The 19,478-nt window shown below is 46.0% G+C and overlaps 1 protein-coding gene across 2 annotated transcripts in view; it reads right to left on the reverse strand.

Annotated features, from left to right (window-relative positions):
* Window positions 1-19,478, reverse strand: part of GRIA1 (glutamate ionotropic receptor AMPA type subunit 1) — a 176,782-nt gene that overhangs the window by 73,841 nt on the left and 83,463 nt on the right. For both annotated transcript variants that reach the window (XM_030572778.1, XM_030572779.1), the window contains exons 3-5: window positions 9,874-10,113; window positions 7,444-7,628; window positions 2,152-2,205 (exon numbers count right to left, since the gene is read on the reverse strand). In XM_030572778.1, coding sequence (XP_030428638.1) covers window positions 2,152-2,205; window positions 7,444-7,628; window positions 9,874-10,113 — 479 coding nt within the window. The remainder of the gene's footprint in view (window positions 1-2,151; window positions 2,206-7,443; window positions 7,629-9,873; window positions 10,114-19,478) is intronic.

Here is a 19,478-nt window from a genome sequence, read left to right on the forward strand (position 1 = left end):
TTTTTCTGTCTTAGGTACTGATATGATCCCTGTGACAGGTGGCTGGTCCTGGTCCTTGTAACTGCAGCAGGTTCAGTGCCCTGTGCCAGAGCAGCTGCTCCCAGCTGGGCCAATTAAAGGGACAGAGCTACACTTGGGTTGTAAAGGGGTCACAGAGTGTCTTAGTGAGAAGAGAGCTGGAAGGGAACAGGACTGGATGTGAGATGGCACTGTCTGAGGGAGGGTGAGCCAGGGAGATGCAGGAGCAGGATTGCCAGAGTTCTGGGGAATGCCTGAGATGTGAAGGGTGAGCTAAGGACCTGGTTTGTTTATTTGTGAAGTTAGATGCTAAAACTGCCTTAGAGAGACTGTGGGCCTGGCTGTGAGTCATTTGACAGCTGGCAAGAATCCCTACCTTACCACAACCCTCATTACTGCACCTGAGTGCCTCCACCTTTAATGTATTTAGCCTCACCCCTGTGAGGAAGGGAAGTATTAAAATGGTTCTATTCCCTGTTCTGCCACTGGACTATTGGGTGGTCTTGGACAAGTCGTGTTGCAGCTCAGTGCCTCAGTTTACCCACCTGTAAAATGGATATAGTACTACTGACATCACTTGTAAAGCCCTTGGATATCTACTGATGCGAAATGCTAGGTAAGAGCTAGGTGTTGTTTTATTTACAATTCCTATTTGGCCACACACACACTCTAAGTCCATAAGCAGCCTGAATAACATTATTCCAGGTAAGCTCTTTAGGAAGTGCAAGCAGGATTGGGACCTAACCAATTTAAAATAATAATAAAAAAAATCAAATACTGAATAAAAGCTGCAGTTAGTTGCCTCTCTAAAACTTGCATCCTTCCTCCAGTGGAACATTAGCATTTTAACTCTAATTATATTGTCTCCACTGAATGCAGGGTCAGTACCAGGCCAGAATGGGGTAATTATGTGTCCATTTTTGTCATGTAAATTATAGTGTTATTCTGGGACTGAAAAAAGGCATTTAACTGGTAGTTTAAAGTTTAATTATCAAAGGCCTGATGGTACCTTTTCACAGAAGGAGATGCAGGAGAGCAAAAACTACTATAAACACTGCACAAGCCCTCCTGGCTGACCCAGGAACCCCTTGCTCCCTTCAGAGGGGATGGGATGTGGCCTGCAATTTGAAGGTGTCAGAGGTCTTGGGAAAGCACAGGACAACCTCATAGATCCAAAGGCTACCTTCAGGGATGGTCTTTTCCTCCAGGGTCACCCTCCCCGCTCTCAGAGGTATAAGCAGCAAAGCAGAGTTAATTCTCTTCTAACAACACTAGTTCTGGTGTGGCACTACTCTAGTTTTCATGTGGACATGGGGACAGCGGCAGCTCCCCTCCTGCCGTGTCACCATCTCTCATGTACACAGAGCCCTGATTATAGGATGTGTGCAAAGAAGGGCATTGGCAAACTCTCAGGGAGCAGGCAACTTACAGCACAACTGCTGTAACTTTGCCACCATCCACTGTATCCCTCTGTCTCTGTTCTCCACTCCAAGAGAGTAGAAACCAGCCCCAGGGCCTCTTTTTGAACACTGGACAGGCCTTCCATAGGAGTGTTTTTGAGATCAAGTACACAAACAGTTTCACAGCTATAGGTTATTGGAAGAATAAAGGGATCTCAGCATGTTGCCATTAACAAGAGGGGATCAGAAGGCTCCTGGGATTGCTAGTAGGATCCAGAATGCTTCACTTCTGGGACAGAAATTCAAATGCAGTTCAGGTTGGTAGAGAATGAGTCATTTCCCCCAGCTGACAGCCACTACCAGGACTAAATGAAACAAGTTGGGAGATCTGAATCCAGAAACCAGCTACCCAGGACACCAAAAATACTACCACAGAATTGGCATTAATTAACATCTTTGTGGCAGCTTGGCCGAGAGGCCAAAGAATGAATGAGTCTGGAGACAAAACAATCTTATCACCCCTGGAGATAGTCTCACCACATCATGGCTGACATGCCGTGGGAGGGACACTCGTATTTTTGGTACCCAGATGATGGACAAATAAAGGTCTTCGGTCTCTACGACCCCATTAAAGCTGGATCTTTTCACAGGCACAATATTCACTAACAACAAGAAAATACCACGCAGAAAACCCACGAAAGAGGCAATAAGAAAGAAACAGTATTCAACTCACCAAATTTGCTAGAATGTAGTGGTATCCAATCCCATTTTTTTCAAGCTTGATGATCTGTAATGTCAAAAATGTTTCATTTAGAACATAGTTTATGCCAACAAATAAAGAAAGCATGGTTTAGCTGGTTACTGCCTGCCCCATAATTCCCTTCCCGATTATGCTTTAAATGAGACAGTTTGTGTGAGAACAGTCACAGTAAAAGGTAGAAAAAGAGCAAAGCCTTCCTAAGTGGTATTAACGTGCTGTGAGATCAGCATTTGCAAGTATGAAATGAGGCAAAACACGTTCATCCACCATATCCCACAAGCAAGGAGAGCAGAGTATCTGAGCCTAGAAATATCAGGTGGATTCAGGAGGTGAGACATAGTTGGTTACCATCACCTATAGTAATATACGGGTACCCATACGGAACCTATTGTTCTGTGAATGCCAGATAAACACCAAATGTTACTTTCAAACTATTGTACACCTCAAACCACCCATATCTTGCCTGATTCAGACTGTGCCAAATTTAGTGTGACTCTGACTTAAGTACTGTAGGTCTGATCCTCTAGTACACTGGGGCTGTCGCAGGCCACTTGCCCAGTGCAAAGCTCCCCTGAGCAGGGCCGGCAAACCATGGGGGGTGCTCTGCTGGTCACCGTGAGGGCGGCAGGCAGGCTGCCTTCTGCGGCATGACTGTGGAAGGTCCGCTGGTTCCGCGGCTTCAGTGGACCTCCAGCAGGCTGCCACCGAATCCGCGAGACCCTGGACCTCCCCCAGGCAAGCCGCGGAAGGCAGCCTGCCTACCATGATTGGGGCGGCAAAATACCTAGAGCCACCCCTGGCCCTGAGTCAAGCAGTCAGTCAATAGAAAATTCCTTTAGTGTGTGTGTTGAGATGATATATACATGGTACCGCTTTATAAGATACCTAGAGTTCCTGACAGTCTCTTTCTCCTGATTCTTGGGATGTCTGGGCTCAGTCTGTTTCGATACTTCTTAATCAATATAATTGTTTAAAGCCCCACAATGTTTTAGAGTTTCCTTGTCAGCAGAAATGTTTCTGTTGCCTTCATTGCTAGCAAATGCACCCTGCTTAATGGCTGATTTTTAGCTACTTCATTTCTCATCATTTTTGCTTGGTCTGTGGATTCCCACTAGTGGAGTTCAGTTTTAAAGCCAGAGATCACATCGCTCTATAATCCAAACCATACACAGAAAAAGCCCAGTTGGTAAAAAAATGAACCCCTCACCCCAAGAGTTGCCAGTTACTGAGGGGAACCATGTGCTGTTTGGACCAAGCATTTTAGCAGGCAAAACACCACCTCACTTCTATGTTGCTGTGAACTGATTCTGAATTACCAGCACAACTATCAACGCTCAGGAATCATATGCAAGAATGTTAAACAAAACCAGATAAAGATCCCTGCTGTTATAATTGTCACCAAATAGATTTGTAATTATTGAACATTTATTCCTGTGCAACTGATTCATCTGCCTTAGCCTTTCATAGTAGAAGTGCTCTTGTAAAACATTAAAACTTGCCTGACTCCCTATGCTAATATCCCTGCCTCAATTAGCACCGCTGGAGAATACATTCATTAACACTTTTTGATACAAATAAGTTAGCCTCCGCCACCTTTCACGCGGCACAGTTGTCCTGTGGGAGATCATTAAATATGACAGAAGCAGATGAGTCTGAACTGCTCTAGGTCAGAGTAATCGCTCAGAGGAAGCAGATTTCTTCTATGCACATGCACGCTCAGAGTCATAGGATTTGTGATTCAGTGGCTAGATTTGGGGAACAAAACCAGAACACTGTGCCCCCTTCTACTTAGTCAATTGAGACACACTTGTTCAGTAAGTCCCCTTCTTCCACGGATGTACCTAGGAACTATCAGAGGTATAAGCAGTGTTTAATATGTGCAAGGGCTTGCCAGGGCTGAGACCCGGCACCGCTAGACTTGGCAGTTCATAGCCCCGTTACCTTTGGCTTGCTGCATCAGTTATGGAAGTAAAAATAATTGCTTGAGCCTCAGCACCTAATTACTTGAACCCCGATGCCTTTTTCATTACAAATTAAGCACAGGGCATGTGGTGGGACCAGGAGCTATGATCTCATACCCCAGTGTCCCCCGGCTATTAAATAGGAGAATAGAGGGTGCTGGTTCCTTGCACCAAATCTGCTCCTATGTTATTTTATTAGGTGTCAGAGTCAATGAATTGGAGAGGGATACAGTGCAGCTTTCACTGAGCTATGAACCTACCGATTCATACACACAAATTATGCGTCTTGCCTCCTGTGTTTTACACAGTTATTTGCTATCTTAATTTATTTTAAAGTGCTTGCTCAGTTCTAATGCTTTTAGACTGGGGTGGCAAGCTGAGGTTATAATAGCATTTATCACTTAATCTGAACATGGAAAGAGGCAGCGTCGGGATGCATGCTGATGGCTTGCTTGGGCCATCTAGGTTCCATTACCCACTTCTTAATGGGCAGAGTTTGACATCTACTAGAGAGAAATTCTCTCTGAGAGTGATACAGAGGAGAGGAGAAGTTTCCAGTTACTCATTTTAATGAGCGTCAGGGAAGAAATGACATAGTGCTTTGATGGAATGCAAACACTTATTTATCCCACTAAGACAACACAGTATGGCCCAGTGGATATCCTGCCACCAGACAGCAAGGCTGGCTCATAAAAGGTGGTTACCTCAGCATAGATAAATCATGCCCTGCAACAGACATGGGTGAGAGAAAAGTCAGGTTGGTTTCTCACATGCCTTTAACCTTGAGTGAAGATTTATTTTAGAACTGAGCTCTTAAGAACTCAGCCACAGTAACTTGAAAGGAGAAAGAGAGCGTGAGACAGACAGAGATTGATGTCTGAGGGCTGTCCTCTGCTCTCTATTCAAGAGGGACCAAATATTCACAGCTACCAAACAAGAGTAACAGGATGGTGTGTGTATGGGGGGGAATGTGCTGAAATACCAGAGAGAGGTTGAGACGGATGTCCGAACACCTCACGCACAAAGAGAGTGAGACAGAGACAGAAAGTGCAGACATCTGTAAATAGGACTTGCTGGCACAGTGAGCGAACAGAGCTGCTGACTTCAGAAGTTGAAGTCTCCCCTGTACATTTGCATGTCGTGGAACAACACGCAGGCGCTAGCAGGCCCTGCTGAGGCTGGAATAGGGGGGGTATTTCAGGTCTTGTTTGAAATGCCTTCGCAGAACTCTCCATGGGCTCAAGATAAGAATAGCCAGGGACGCTGTTGGTAAAGATGGAACAGAGTGACAAAAGCCTGCACACTGCCCACTCTACTATAACAGGTCCTGTCTTATTTTCATGAGCACGAAGACCTTGTGCTGTGAGGGTGCTCTACCCAACTGGGTCATATTTTCCAAAGCTCAGTTCCCAGTTAGCCACCAAACTAAGTAAATAGATTTCCAACATTGCTTACCAGGCTGGGTGTTGAGCACTGGCCCTAAAGCCACGTCTCACCAAGTACAAACTGTCATTTCTATTTGGAAATTCACATTTTTTATTACAAGGGGCACTTCTGAACTTCCTGCCAGGTGGCCATTTTAGTGGCAAACAACATCATTTAAGTGACCAGGGAGCTTGAGTTCAGAGAAGAGGAGCCAGTGAAAAGTTCTGCAGTTTTCTTTTGTACTTACCGAAGTTCACATTTTTGGGGCATTTCATGGAATTGAGGGCGAAGCATAAAAACAAATGAAAATTACAATTTTCAGTTTCAATGTGAAAACTTTTCTTTACCCAAATGAAACTGAATTTATGAATTCAAACTTTATAAATCTTGAGATGTCTCACTATAAAATAGGGCCATTTTAAAGTAAACGCACATTACATTTTGTGTGGTTTGTTTTCAAAGGTGGGTCCATTTTACAAAATTGAAATCAGTATGTAAAATCCACAGGCTTTTAAATTTTGTTGTAACTAGTTTGCTCAGCCCTAATTATACAAAAATTCCCTTCTTGCTTCAATATCTGACATGGTTTAAAATCCATGAAGAATTCTTCTGTGTAACATGAAGACTATGTTTAAGTAGAGAAACTCTTCAACAAACCAGCATTGAAAGAGAATCCAAAGAGGTTTTTCTGAACACACTGTAAGAAATGCCCAGACAAGCTCTCATTATTGCTGAAAAGCAGATAAATACTCTAAGAAGTCAACTCGGCAAGGAAGGAAAGATGCTACTGGACTGTTTAAGTGTGTGTCAGATGCTCAGGGAATGTTGGGTCTTATATAGCTTTAGCCAGATTTTTATTGTTTAGGCCATGTCAAGAAGTGCTATGCCTGCTCTGTGGCTAAGGAAAGGACTTTACTCCCCAGAACAGTTAATTTGGCCCCTCTCATGAGCACTATCCTCATGTAGGGGCAAATCCTACTCTCTCTATTATTATTATTTATGATGTTGTAGCAGCTAGCAGCCTCAGTCAAGGATTGGGGCCCCATTATACTTCACTGAACACCCAGCAAATGAAAGACAACCCTTGCTTCAGGTAACTTACAGTCTAAATAAGAGACAAGAGAAAATGACAGATAGCTGCAACAAACAGAGGGGGAGCACAAGATAATGGAGAGAGAATTACAACAAGCATGGTAAGCAGTGAACAACACACCAGCTGTCCAGGCATTGTCAAATGTTTCATATGCACCATGCAGAGGTGTGGAAGGCCCTACTGGTAGCTCTTGGGGAAGGAGTTGGGGCTGGATTTGAGGAAACTGAACAGACAGATGCAGGAGAAGTCCTTGTGCATCATTCTGGAGGTGGGTGTGAGGACTGGAGGCAGGGCAGCGAAAGGAGAGATGAGTCAGGGGGTTCCCAGCTCTGATGCACAGATCCATCCCATTCCCATTTCTGAATCCAGAGGAATAAAATGAAGAATGAAGAGACTAAAAACTTGATAACGTCTGTGCACTGAGACCTTAAGAGTCAGAGGGCTACACAGAACCACCTGTTTGGAGCTGAGACAGTTGGTGTATTGGTCTCTGCAAAGGAGTCAGATAATTAACTGCAGGAAAAATATTGTGGAACAGCACAGCTGACTCAGCAGCTCTAGAGAAATCCCAGGTTTCCTCCAGCCCTACAATTTCTTCTGTATAATAAAGACAAGATGGTTCTGGGCTTAGTGGACCTATCCTGCTGTGATTCACACTCCCTTCATAAGTGCCCTTCTGTAGAGCAGCATGGACAAAGGGAACAAGGAAGAGAATGTATCCCGGAGAAACAACAAGACCCTTAACACATACAAGTCCCCTCCCGGAGAGCCTGTTGCCAGCACAACCTTGCCCAGGATGGCGTTCAGCCGCTCTGTCTCGCAGTCCACCACCACCAGCCGTTCCTTTTTCTTCTCCAGCTCCTGGAAAAGCATCCTGTAGCCCTCTTCTGTTGTTGTCAGGATGTTGACAGCTGTCACCTGCCAGTTCTTCTCAGCAGCTGTGTCCAGCACTTTCTGTAGGACTGACAAGCCTGGAGAAAGAGGGGAACAGGGAGGGAGTCAGGATTTAGTTCTTCTGTGTTAGCCTTTCCTTTTTTCCCCGTCTCCTGGCCTGGGCAGGAGTCTGTAGTCTTGGGTCATGCAGCATCATGAGACCTCCAGCAAAACACCAGCAAGCTTTTAAAACTCAAGCATCCTACCCAAGCCGATTTATATTATAGTGACTTCTTGTGTGCTTTCTTTCCTACTATTGCAGAACAACAAGATAGCATATCCATATTCCACATTTATAAGCCACGCCACTCAGAATAGCCCTCCTCCATCTGTGGCAGTGTGGTCTGGCAGGTGGGGCACTGAACTGGTACCCAGACCTGGGTTCTAGTCCTGGCTTTGCCACTAACCTGCTGTTTGACCTTGGGCAAGTGATTTCACTTCTGTGTCACTTTCCAGTCCCACCCTTTATCGGTTTAGACTGCAAGTGCTTGGGGTCAGGGACTGTCTCTCTATGTGTTTGTACACATAGTGGGGGCCTGATCTCAGTCTGGAACTCCAGGCACTGCTGGAATTGATTCTCACTGATTTCCCCTAGATTACCCCTTCTTTGAGGTAGCTGGGAAATCTGTCAGGGTACTCAGCCCACACAACCAGCTGTAAAGTTTTTTGGTTTTGGGGTTACCCTGTATGTCCAAGGTTTTTGTACCTCAGAGGTGGCACTTGCAACTGCAATTTATATAATTATAATAAACTTCTGCACTTCCAGTGTCAAAAACAGATGGTGCTATGGTGACAGCTGTCAGGGCGCCCACAGGGCTGACGAGAGGGGGGGAAGCTGGTACAAATTACTGGGGCCCGGTAGTCCGGAAGGGGTCCCGGGGCCCAGCTTCCCCAGCCCTGTTTAGCTGGTCTGCCCTTGCTGGGGGGTGCGGAATTTTTTTTTCACCAGGGCCCGAACCTTCTCTCGGAGGCCTTGCCCCACACAGATCTACAGCTGTTGTCAAGAGCAGAGGACCTTATTTGCAGTACACAGTGGGTCCTATAAAATCCAGAGGCTACGCTACGTACTCTTGAATGCCACCTACTGTCATTTGATCTATTAACTAACTATTTACATATGCACAGAGCACTCGTCTAACGGGTGCCTGGGCATGATAGACTGAAACAGTGGATTCCAGTTTGTTTGCTCAACCTCCTAGGTTATATGTAACACAGAAATAATAATCTCATTTACAGATGAACATAGGCAGTAAGTCGGAGATATGGTCACCCTCTAAATGAGATGTACTTATTCAGCATATTAAGGGTAACAGCACCAAATAAATACATTGCAATCCTGCACTGGGGGAGCTTGGAATGCTTTACAAACATCAATCATTTAAGGGCTCACTTGTGTGTTATATGCACAGCCTCGCATTGGAAATGTGTGTAGTTAACACCAGTGTGAAGGACAGAGGTGTGTACCTGCTGCTGCACTTCTCTGGGAGCTCAACACACATACCCTACCCCCATCCCCTGCTGGCATGGGCAGGCATGGCCCTGCCTCTATCTTTTGTCTCTTGCAGCAGCATGCCCTGCCCAGGGTCCCCGCTCTGCCCTGAGGGCACAGACTGCACTGTGAAAAGCCCTTGTGCACGTGCTCCTGCGTAAGGCCCCACCAAGTCGAAGGCTCACAACACTCCTGTAGTTTCGTAGCCATTTGAAAGATGGGGAAACAGAGACAGAGAGGGTAAGGCACTCGCCAACATCAGACATGGAGTTTATGACAAATCTGAGTAGAGAACCAAGTTGTCTTGTTTTAACCAACAGATCCCACTTCCTTCTATGCATTTGTTTACCAGCAGAGCAATGATACTGTCTGTTCATGTTTTGGAAGAAAGGGTTATTAACTGCAAATGTAGTATCTATATAACTGGTTCCTAGAAGCTCAATGACTCTCTTTTGTAATTGACTGGTGTTCACTTAAAGCAGGGAGCTCAGAGAGTTTTCAACTATCCCAGCTGTGCACGCAAATTCCATGCTTGTGTGTGCAAAGGGGCATTTGACATGCAGGTGTCCATTGTGCCCTAAGTGGCAATTGCACGTGTGCACAAATGGGGGGTTCCCACAGGCATCGGGTTATGAAAATAGGATCCTGAGCAATCACCTTATTAAATCTAAATCATTGCCCGATTTGATACCCAAACCACTTGTGCTTGGGCTATTCTCCTGTGGGAGTAGTCGTCCGTTCTGCCCAGGGGTGACAAACAGACACGCTCTGCCCACTCTGCCCTCGCCACTCACCCCGGTCAGCATCGTAAATGTACACAAACTTCTGCCAGCTGTAGTACTCAATGATGTTGATGAGGGCGTCCTGAAGCTCTGGACGCAGCTGGAGGACGAACTGGTTGGAGGTGTCGACGGGGAAACTAGGTGTTATGAAGCAGACGTGGAGCGCCCCACAGAAGGATGTGAGCATGTTGACTGTCTTCCTGTCGTAAAACCCAAAGATGGCGTAGACACCCTTGGAGAACTGCGAGCAGACTGGAAGGGGGAAAAGGAGATGGTCAGAGGAGCTAGTCAAAGAAGCCCAATTTCTGAGGCAAGCCTCTGTTGCTCTGGACTATTCATCCCTCTGTTCGGGCACATAAGCTGGGATAGCCATCCTGCACTGCATTCAGTTAGAGAGCCAGGAGGTGCAGGGATGCTCTGCCCTTTAACTCCACACTACTTCTCTAGCGCTGAACTCATCTTAGATGACACTGCGAGGGAAAACGAGTTTGCTGCTCTCCCGCCACTCCCCTGCAGAGACTGCTCACGCTAGGATATGAACCGTTGTTTTGAAGAATAATCATAAAAAATGCATTTTAAAAGACGGTTCCAATAAATCACCCAGGCTCCAGAGAGCATGGAGCGACAGCTGCTTGCTGCTCAAACTTCTGCCAGAGGAGCGCTGAGTGATAGAGGCGTCAGCCTTGCATCCCACTCCCCACCCTCCAAGCCACGGGAGGAGAAATACCATTACAGCTTTCTGAAGGACAGCACCAGGGCTTTTAGAATCTCTCTCACTCTCTCTTTCTCGCTCCAGATTCTTCACCCTCTTCTGCTCTCTCTGCACTACTCAGGTTCACGTGGCTCCCAGGGCTGAAGTAGCGGGTGGCCATTGTGCAGGCAGTGCCTTCTATGACCTCCCTACCGCAATGGGCCCTGTTCAAACACTTCCTTTCCCAAGTTTCTGGGGGACAGCTCAGGGAGCACATGTTCAATTCAAAAATCAAATGTTCTTGAAAGAGAGTCAGCCTCCAGGGCCGCAAGCTGGTGCCTCCAGGGCCACACGTGGTGCCCTGGCTGCAGGCTGGACACCACTGAGATAGAAGATGACGTCCTCTGCCACCAGCTAAATTGCACATTTGGAACCCAGGAATCGCTGGCTCCCTAGCACTGATCAAAGGGCAGCCCCGCCACAGGAGAACTGAGGCTTACAGCTTCTGTAGTGGGTGACACAGCCCCACAGATGAGGGTGGGTCATTCCATCCAGTAAAGTGCATTGGCATCCCAACTAGTGCAATCTGTACTCCCCACCCCCAAGTCCAGCAAAGCTTGTCAAAGAGCATTGAAGAGTTCAGACCCTGCACTTTGGCAACTGTCCGTAATGTACCTTTGGCCACCACAAACAATATACGGTTACAATACGCACAAACTGCATAGAGGGTACAGTGGCGGCCTGGAACTTCAGGGTGTGTGTCAGGTGAGGCACAGCTCTTGGTTTCTGATCTCAGCAGTAACTGGTGCTGCTGTGCAGTATGGGAGGTTGCTGTCTCATGTCGACAGGAGAGCAGTTAATGAGATCGTGGGAGCTGCTGGAAAACTGCCTCAAGATTTCAGCGAGGCAGAGAGAGCAGCACAGACTGTGGTTGTAAAGCTCAGTCCCAGATACAGTCAGACTTATTTAATATCACTCCTGTTTATGGCACATTCCAGTTATTCTCAATACCTCTCCAAGCCTGAGGCAGTGAGAGCGACAGCATTTCCCGCTGTCAGAACTCTGGCACTAGCATTTCCTTCCATCGTCACTCCATGTCTTAAAGACCCCTTGGCGGTGACATTTACACTGACTCAAGGCTTTGTGCGGCCCCATGTTAAATAAAGAAGGAGGAGCTGATGTGACAGCTTCTTTTTGGGGTCCCCTGGCAAACCCCTGCAAGGGTCTCAGGAATCGCACCATCTGCTTCTAGACTGGTGACAGCCAGTGCTGTGTACTCCATGTGTTCCAAGGAGGACTGAGGGTCGAGATCAAGTGTCACCCCCAGATAGCCTTACTCCTGAGCTTAGCATTGCTCCCCCTCCCCCGATAAACTCCATGTCACAGGAATTACCAGACTGGATCAGACCATCCAGCTCTGGAGCCCATCTCAGACAGTGCCCTGCCCCAAATGCTTCAGAAGAAGGTGCAAGAAACCCTGCAGCAGGCAGATGTGGGAGAATCTGCCCCACCCCTATATTAATCTCATCCCACCCTCTAATAGTTAGAGATTGGTTTCATCCCTGAAATCAGGATTTTTACATCCCTTCCCAAAGTCTATTTATGTTGGCATTAACTATGGATATTCTCCTTCCTATGTATAAGCAGCTGCAGTCCAGCATATCCCCACCATACCAGGCCAAACGCAGCCCTGCGAGGGAAGGGCTGTTTAACGTATGAAAATCAGACATCGCTCTAGAAGGCTGAGTTGTAACCATCATGACAATCCCAGTACCCACTCACTCCAGGGCCACCGGTGTGACACCCTCCAAGCACCCATTGGAACAAGAAGAAAACAAACAAACAGTCTCATTGATACAAGAAACAGACCAGCTGACTCAGACTCTGGATCTGAAGAAGTTTTGCAAGGAAAGCTCAGGATTTCAGGACTCATTTCAGCCTGGCCACCACCATGACTTTTCCCATTCTGATGTGCTCAGGAAGGATGTGAGACTGGAAACGACTGACCTGATGCCCTAAGAGTGAGCAGGTGGGTGCATCTCTCTCTGCTCTCTCAGAGGACAGTGTAAGTTTTGCCATGCTTCAAGTGACCAGCCAGGTAAATGTCTAACCCACCCCCCACTATCCTGGAGACTCAAACTGCAAGTCAAAGTGACTTTTGGCTGAGGGATATTTGTCAGCGTGTCATGCTAGCACTATAAACATCGTCTGGATTTCCTTATTATTTCATATCTATATTACAGTGCTGCAAGAGGCCCTAAACTGAGATCAGGGCCTGCTGTACATAAACATCCTAAGAGACCAGTTCTGCCCCCAAATAACTTACAGTCTAAAGAGAGGAGACAGACAGTGGACGGCAGAGAGGAAGAACTGTTAGCTGCATTTTGCAGATGGGTGTGCAGTCCCCACTCCACATGCACATGGCAGCTGTGTGAAAGGGCCCGTGCTAACCTGAGCAATTAGGGAGAAGGCAGAGCACGGAGCTGGCCCAAGAGCCCTGGCTGACTAAAGGACTGGGAGGAAATCCTGCTGCTTCCAGCCCAGGTTCCCTTGGAGGAGTGGAATCCCAGTCCAGAGCAGAGGCTCAGCCCTGTCCAAATGGGACCAGAGGATTGGTTGCAGGCCACCTGGTCACTCTGGCCCAATCTGCTGGCATGGGAGCTGGGCTGGAGAGAGATGTCAGAGCAGATGCTGCTGCTGGAGGGAGCTCCCCAAACACAGCCAGAACCTGGGGCTAGGGGTTTGGTCCAGCAAATGTACCAGGGTCACAGCTACAGCCAGGCTGAAGGAGCAGCCATGGGGATGGATACCAGCGATGCAGCAGACTAAAACTCACCCTCTGAGCTTGCCCCATGCCCAAGCACTAGCAGCCATTGCAGCAGGAACCCTGATGGCCTGGGAGCAGTTTGGACGCCTGAGGGAGTATATTTAAGTGTTAAGGGCTTAGTACAATTGTAGTATTGCTAGTGGGTGTATGCGTGACCCCCGCCCTATGTAGGAGCCCTTAAATCAGTGGTTCTCAAACTTCTGTACTGGTGATCCCTTTCACACAGCAAGCCTCTGAGTGCGACCAACCCCTATAAATTAAAATCTCTTTTTTTACATTTAACACCATTAGAAATGCTGGAGGCAAAGCAGGGTTTGGGGTGGAGGCTGACAGCTTGCAATAATAACCACCTTACGACCCCCAGAGGGGTCCTGACCCCCAGTTTGAGAACCCCTGCCTTAAATGGTCTCTTGCACTAACGAAGGCTTGTCCCTGCTCAGATAAAAGCATTAGGGTTGTATCTGAATGCAGCATTTATTCATGGGATTAATTCCAGCCTCCCCAAAGGGTGTGGGAAGGAACCAAGAGATGCAGGACCAGCGAGAAGAAAATGGAGTCCCCTCCCTCTCAAGCACATGGCTGGGAATCTGAGCACCGCATATCAAGCTGGGTCCAGGACTGAGGTGCAGAGAGATTAAGGGCCAAGTTTTCCATATAGCTCAGGGCTCCCATTTAGCCACCAAAATCAAGAGGCCTTGTTTTCAGAAGAGGCCAGGTTTTCAGAAGAGCTCCGCCCCGGTGGGTGTTGAGCTCTTCTGAATAGGACGGGAGCACTTTTGAAAGTCTACCTGCTCATGACTGGCCCCAAATCACTCACAGAGTCTGTGGGAGAACTAGACATTGAATCCAGATCCCATGAGGGCCAAACCACTGTCTCTTTCTGGAGTTCAGTCTGCACCATTGGGACACAGAAATCCTGCCACACCAGAACTTCCACTTTTGTTTTTTTTAAAAATCCTTTCTAACAGCCCACAGTAGAAGAATTTGTGGTCACTCTGTTGCCATCTCTTAAAAAGGGGAAGATACCATGGATCCAAAACTGCGACTGAAAAAAAAATCATTTTCTTTGTCTCACTTTGGAGTCTCTTTCCAATTGGCAGTAGTGTCTGTATCAGCCATCATCCTGGGACTGTCACATTTGCACAGAAAAGTAGCAGATCGGATAGAAGTATTCTCAACATCATTTCTGCGTGCCTGGACCAATGGGACTAATGAACAACGCTATATGATTCCATATGTGAGAGATAAGACTCAGAGCTCTAGGGAGCCAGTGCTCAGAGTCCCTGCATGATTAAAGTGACATGCTTTATACAGCTGAGCAAATCATTTTCAATTAATAATCCAGCCAGTAAATTTAGCCTGTTTCTGGCCATACCATGATTTCCTCCAACATATTTTCTATTTGCAATTATTTTATTTTGTAAAATAACCAAAAATTAGCTATATGGATCAACCATGCATAATCAACACTCCTACGCTGTTCTGAGATACCCAGGAATTCTAGCTTTTTCAACAGATTGCACCAAAGAGAGTTGAAAGAACTAACAGTCCTTATTGTTAGTAATTTTGGAAAAGACCCCTGGCTCACATCATGTTTTCAAATTCACACTGCTAGTCACTGCAGATTATTTGGGGGAAAAGACTGGCCAGGGTTTGATCATTTGGGGAACGACAGGGGATTTTTCATGGCAGTTAGTTAGAAAATGTTAGTAATGTTAATAGTTAAGAATTTCAATCACCATTCCAACAATAATCCTAACTCTAGTAATGGACAGGCAATAATGGTCAAATTGTTCAAGGTCTTGCCACTAGTTTGAAATAATTGTGTACCAAATGTATTAATCCTGCTGAAAATAAAGGAGATAAATACTTTCCATGAGTTTAATGGAAGAAAAGAATTAAGAATTTGTTTAATTGTGTTATCGGTTGCATTTTTTGTTGAGAACTGAATAGGAAGGGCAAAAAGTATGAAAATGACGGGGGGGGGGGGGTTAATGGATAGGGGGAAAGGCAGCACAAAACAGAATTGTCAGATTCCTCAGTTATCCTTCCCAGATTCCCATTCACTGAAATCTGGCTTGATTTGAGCTCCCATCCTGTCTCAAGTAGGCAAGAGACCCTTTGCAAACACCTTGGCCATAAGCTGTGGTGGGGATAAGGTGCATGGCTCAATTTATAGGCATTTCTGTTTGTAAGACAAGAAGATCCTTTCTGTTTTCCAAGTCTTCTGCTTTCATATGAAACCCCCCAGATTAAATCATTGAAACATGACGGGCTTAGGAAATAGGCATTATGTTGAAAGCACACAGCAGCTATTGCTCTTCCACTGACTCCTGTCAGTCAGCTCAAGACATACACCCAGGTACCTGAGCCAACAGCCCTAAAATAAGGAAAGAGATATCCTCCAGCATTGCAGGGTAGGAAGGCGATGAAGAAATCAGAATATATAAACAATTCAGAAACAATTGCTCTCTCTAGTCAGTTGGCGAGAGTGTGGAGGGGGGAAGCAAAGGGGACAAGCTAGACCCTCTAAGTTGAGTCCTCTTCTGGGAAGTTCAGGGGTGTTTGGAACTGGAGATTTAGTTTGACCCATTTTAGAGACGTGGTCAGCCATGACATCTGGACCGTGTCACATGATACACGCTGTGCTAGGGTACCTCCTCCTGGTTGCTCTGGGGATTAGTTCCTTTCCAGGTCTGCTGCCCCCTTGCTGCCCTTTCCCCACACCCTCTGCCCTAGGTTTCTTCCCTGTCTACTAGCCAGTGTGTGGCAATCGGCTCCCTCACTGCTGCCAGGTTGCTGGCTTTATACTAGCCCTACCTGTACCTTCTCACCTGGGCTCCAGCATCACTCATGGGATTTCTTAGGCCACCTAATTCCCCTCAGCTATGGCCTTTCTGGTTAAGTGGCCCCTTCTCAGCCTCGTTAGCCCCTTCTAAGCTAGTGGGTGAACACCCCATCACAGACCCACATCTGAGTTCCGCGGAGCTCGGATCTGTTTTTTAATCTGACCCATTAGAAACAGCAAGGAAACACCCTTGCTCCTACAAATAGCATAATGTAACATGCAGAAACTGATTCTCAAACCTTGGGCAAGTTTACCCCTACACAATTTTTTTCCTCCTGCTCATAATAGCCCACCTTAATTGATTTGTCTCATTAGAGTTGGTATGGCAACCCCTATCTTTTCACGTTCTCTGTGTATCTATATCTATATCTTCCTACTGTATTTTCCACTCCATGCATCTGATGTAATGGGGTTTAGCCCACGAAAGCTTATGCCCAAATAAATTTGTTAGTCACTAAGGTGCCACAAGTACTCCTTGTTTGTTTTTTTTCTTGGGCAAGTTTGTTTGTTTTCAGTAGATGGCACTTGTCCCACCATGACAGTTCCCTCAAAGCCAATGCTTCAGCTATGAGCTCAAGGGAACTGTCATAGTGGTACCATATTTCAGGTCAGATTAAGGGAACCTGGAGTAGCCGTGGAGGGACACTGGCCACAAAAGGAATAGAAATGAGAAATCTCAGAAGGCAACTGGTTTCCTAAGTAGGGAACATGGGAAGATTCTGGTGGGAATCCAGGACCAGAACTTAGGAAGCAAATTGTTTGCTCTGGAGGGAGCTGGAGAGGTCACTAGAGAGGATATTTAGCAGTAGCTCACCTCTCGTTTGTTTTAAAAGTGGTATTGCCTCCCATGACTGGAGATGTGAAATGTAATAGTCAGCTGAAGATTTAACTTTATTTGCAAGGCATTTAAAAATCCCCAGGTAAGACTGAACTCCACAATGGCTGAAACTTTATGACCATAATGCAACCCTTCCTTCACCTGGGAAACAGAAACAAAACTTAATCATCTAGATTTGAACTCAAAGCAAAACAAACTCACTGTCATTAGGGGTGTCAAGAAGCAGTTCCAAAGACTCTTGGCCTGGCTTGCTCTGTGTGTGTCTCTGTGAACATAATTTATTTTTAGCACAGTCTGCCTGGAGGCAACCCTCACACGGTGAGGGAGGACCTGACATCAGGTAGGAGAAGCCGGTGGAATTTGGATCAAAGGGTGCTAGTGTCTGTTCCAATTAGGAACAACTTGGAACAACTCACAAACTTTTGTCCTCGCAGCTCTCCGATGTGGCTTAGGTGCCAGAGTGCATTTCATCACCAAATCCCAATGACATGCCCACAGATTTCTCTAGCAGGAAAAATAGATCCTATATTCCCCCATGGCTATGTCATATTCCCTTACCTGAAAGTAGACATTTCCCACATATTCGCTCAACCACAAATCAGCCTGATGTCATAATGCAAGAAACATTCCCCTCCACCCCCGCAGCAATCAAGTATGGTCTCCTTTCACTGTTTCCTTCACTACTTGTAATAATCTCTTGGAAGCTTGAAACCAAATTTGGTTTCCAAATCAAGGTTTGCTACTCCCTGCCATCACACATGAACACTAGTTAATTATTGTAGGGTTGCTTGTGGGCATATGTGCTGCTGGCATTAATTTTTCTCCCTTGTTAGTTAAAAAGGAATCAAAACATTTTAACAAAAACACCCACAAGCAGTAAAGAAAGTGATATGGATTTTTCAGATAGTTGGAAAGAAATCTAATAGTGATATAGACACTTGAATGGCTGACAATTTCTGTGTGCCCATTGAGTGAAAATTCAATCTGAGATGCTTATTTATTGCAGGTGGCTGGGTATAGTGTCATTGAGTTTGGGCCAAAAGGGACTACTGGATCGCAGGCCACCCACACCACCCAGCGCCCTCAGACTAAACCCAACAACTGAAATGAGTCCAAAGTCTTGCAGCCCACAGGTAGAGAATAGGCAGGACCCAGGCCCTTGCAATGGCAGGGAAATGATTAAGTGAGAAGAACGGAAGAAAAATGGAAACAGAATTTACTTTCGGCCATCAGAAATCAACAAAATGGCAATTGGTCTTTCCTCTAGGATTTCATCCATTCAAGTACACTTTTGAACTAGAATCCTGCAGCTGGTTATGCTTCTGGACTGCAGAGTATGGGTGGAGGCAACCCCAAATTGACCTCCGACCTCTCCATCAGCAATCACTCAAATCTCCTGTATTAGATTTCACAGATTCAAATGCTTTTTTTTTTTTTTTAAAGCTATAGTCTTGAAACTTGGTTCTTGTTTGTTTTGATGGGAGGAAAGAGGGAGGGATCGAAATTTGCATTTTTATCACAGAGCACCAAAAGACTATAAATAGGTATGTCTGAAAAAGTGGGGTGGTAGTGACTAGATGATTTTGTGAAAGCTTCATCAGCTTCTTCCTTGATTTTAAATAAATCATATTTAAATAAATTACATATTTAAATTTAAATACATATTTAAATAAATACATAATTGTAGAATTACTGTTTTGTTGAAGAACAGCAAATTAAAAACAAAAGCAATTTTTTTTGAAGATCTCTAGTCAGTCTGTTTACAGAAAAATTATGAATTTCTCCCATGAATGGAGCTGTCAAAGTGGATAGGAGATCACGACTCCAGTCATCTGAGGTCACAAATTCTATTTAATGGATTTGATTCAAGAAAATTGTTGAGAGTGGATAGATGCAAGGCCAGCACCAGTTGTGTAGCTACTGTGACAAAGTTTCTCCTCTACCTTGGTGGGTCCTGCACTTATTTGGCAGATTTGCTCAGCTCAGTGATCTTCCCCACAGTCTGAGTCAGCTTCTCCTGTGTCTGATCAGGAGCTGGGAGGTTGGGGGGGAAGCCGGGCCCACCCTCTACTCCTGGATTCCAGCCCAGGGCCCTGTGGATTGCAGCTGTCTATAGTGTCTCTTGTAACAGCTGCATGACAGCTACACCTCCCTGGGCTACTTCCCCATGGTCTCCTCCAAACACCTTCTTTATCCTCACCACAGGACCTTCTTCCTGGTGTCTGATAACGCTTGTACTCCTTAGTCCTCCAGCAGCACAGCCTCTCACTCTCAGCTCCTTGTGCCTCTTACTCCCAGCTCCTCACATGCACTTCCTCTCCTCTGGCTCCCCCCTCCCTGACTGGAGTGAGCTCCTTTTTAAACCCAGGTGCCCTGATTAGCCTGCCTTGATTGGCAGCTGGTGTTCTAATCA

Source organism: Gopherus evgoodei, chromosome 8, assembly GCF_007399415.2.
Source record: "Gopherus evgoodei ecotype Sinaloan lineage chromosome 8, rGopEvg1_v1.p, whole genome shotgun sequence".
Classification (NCBI taxonomy): Eukaryota; Metazoa; Chordata; order Testudines; family Testudinidae; genus Gopherus; species Gopherus evgoodei.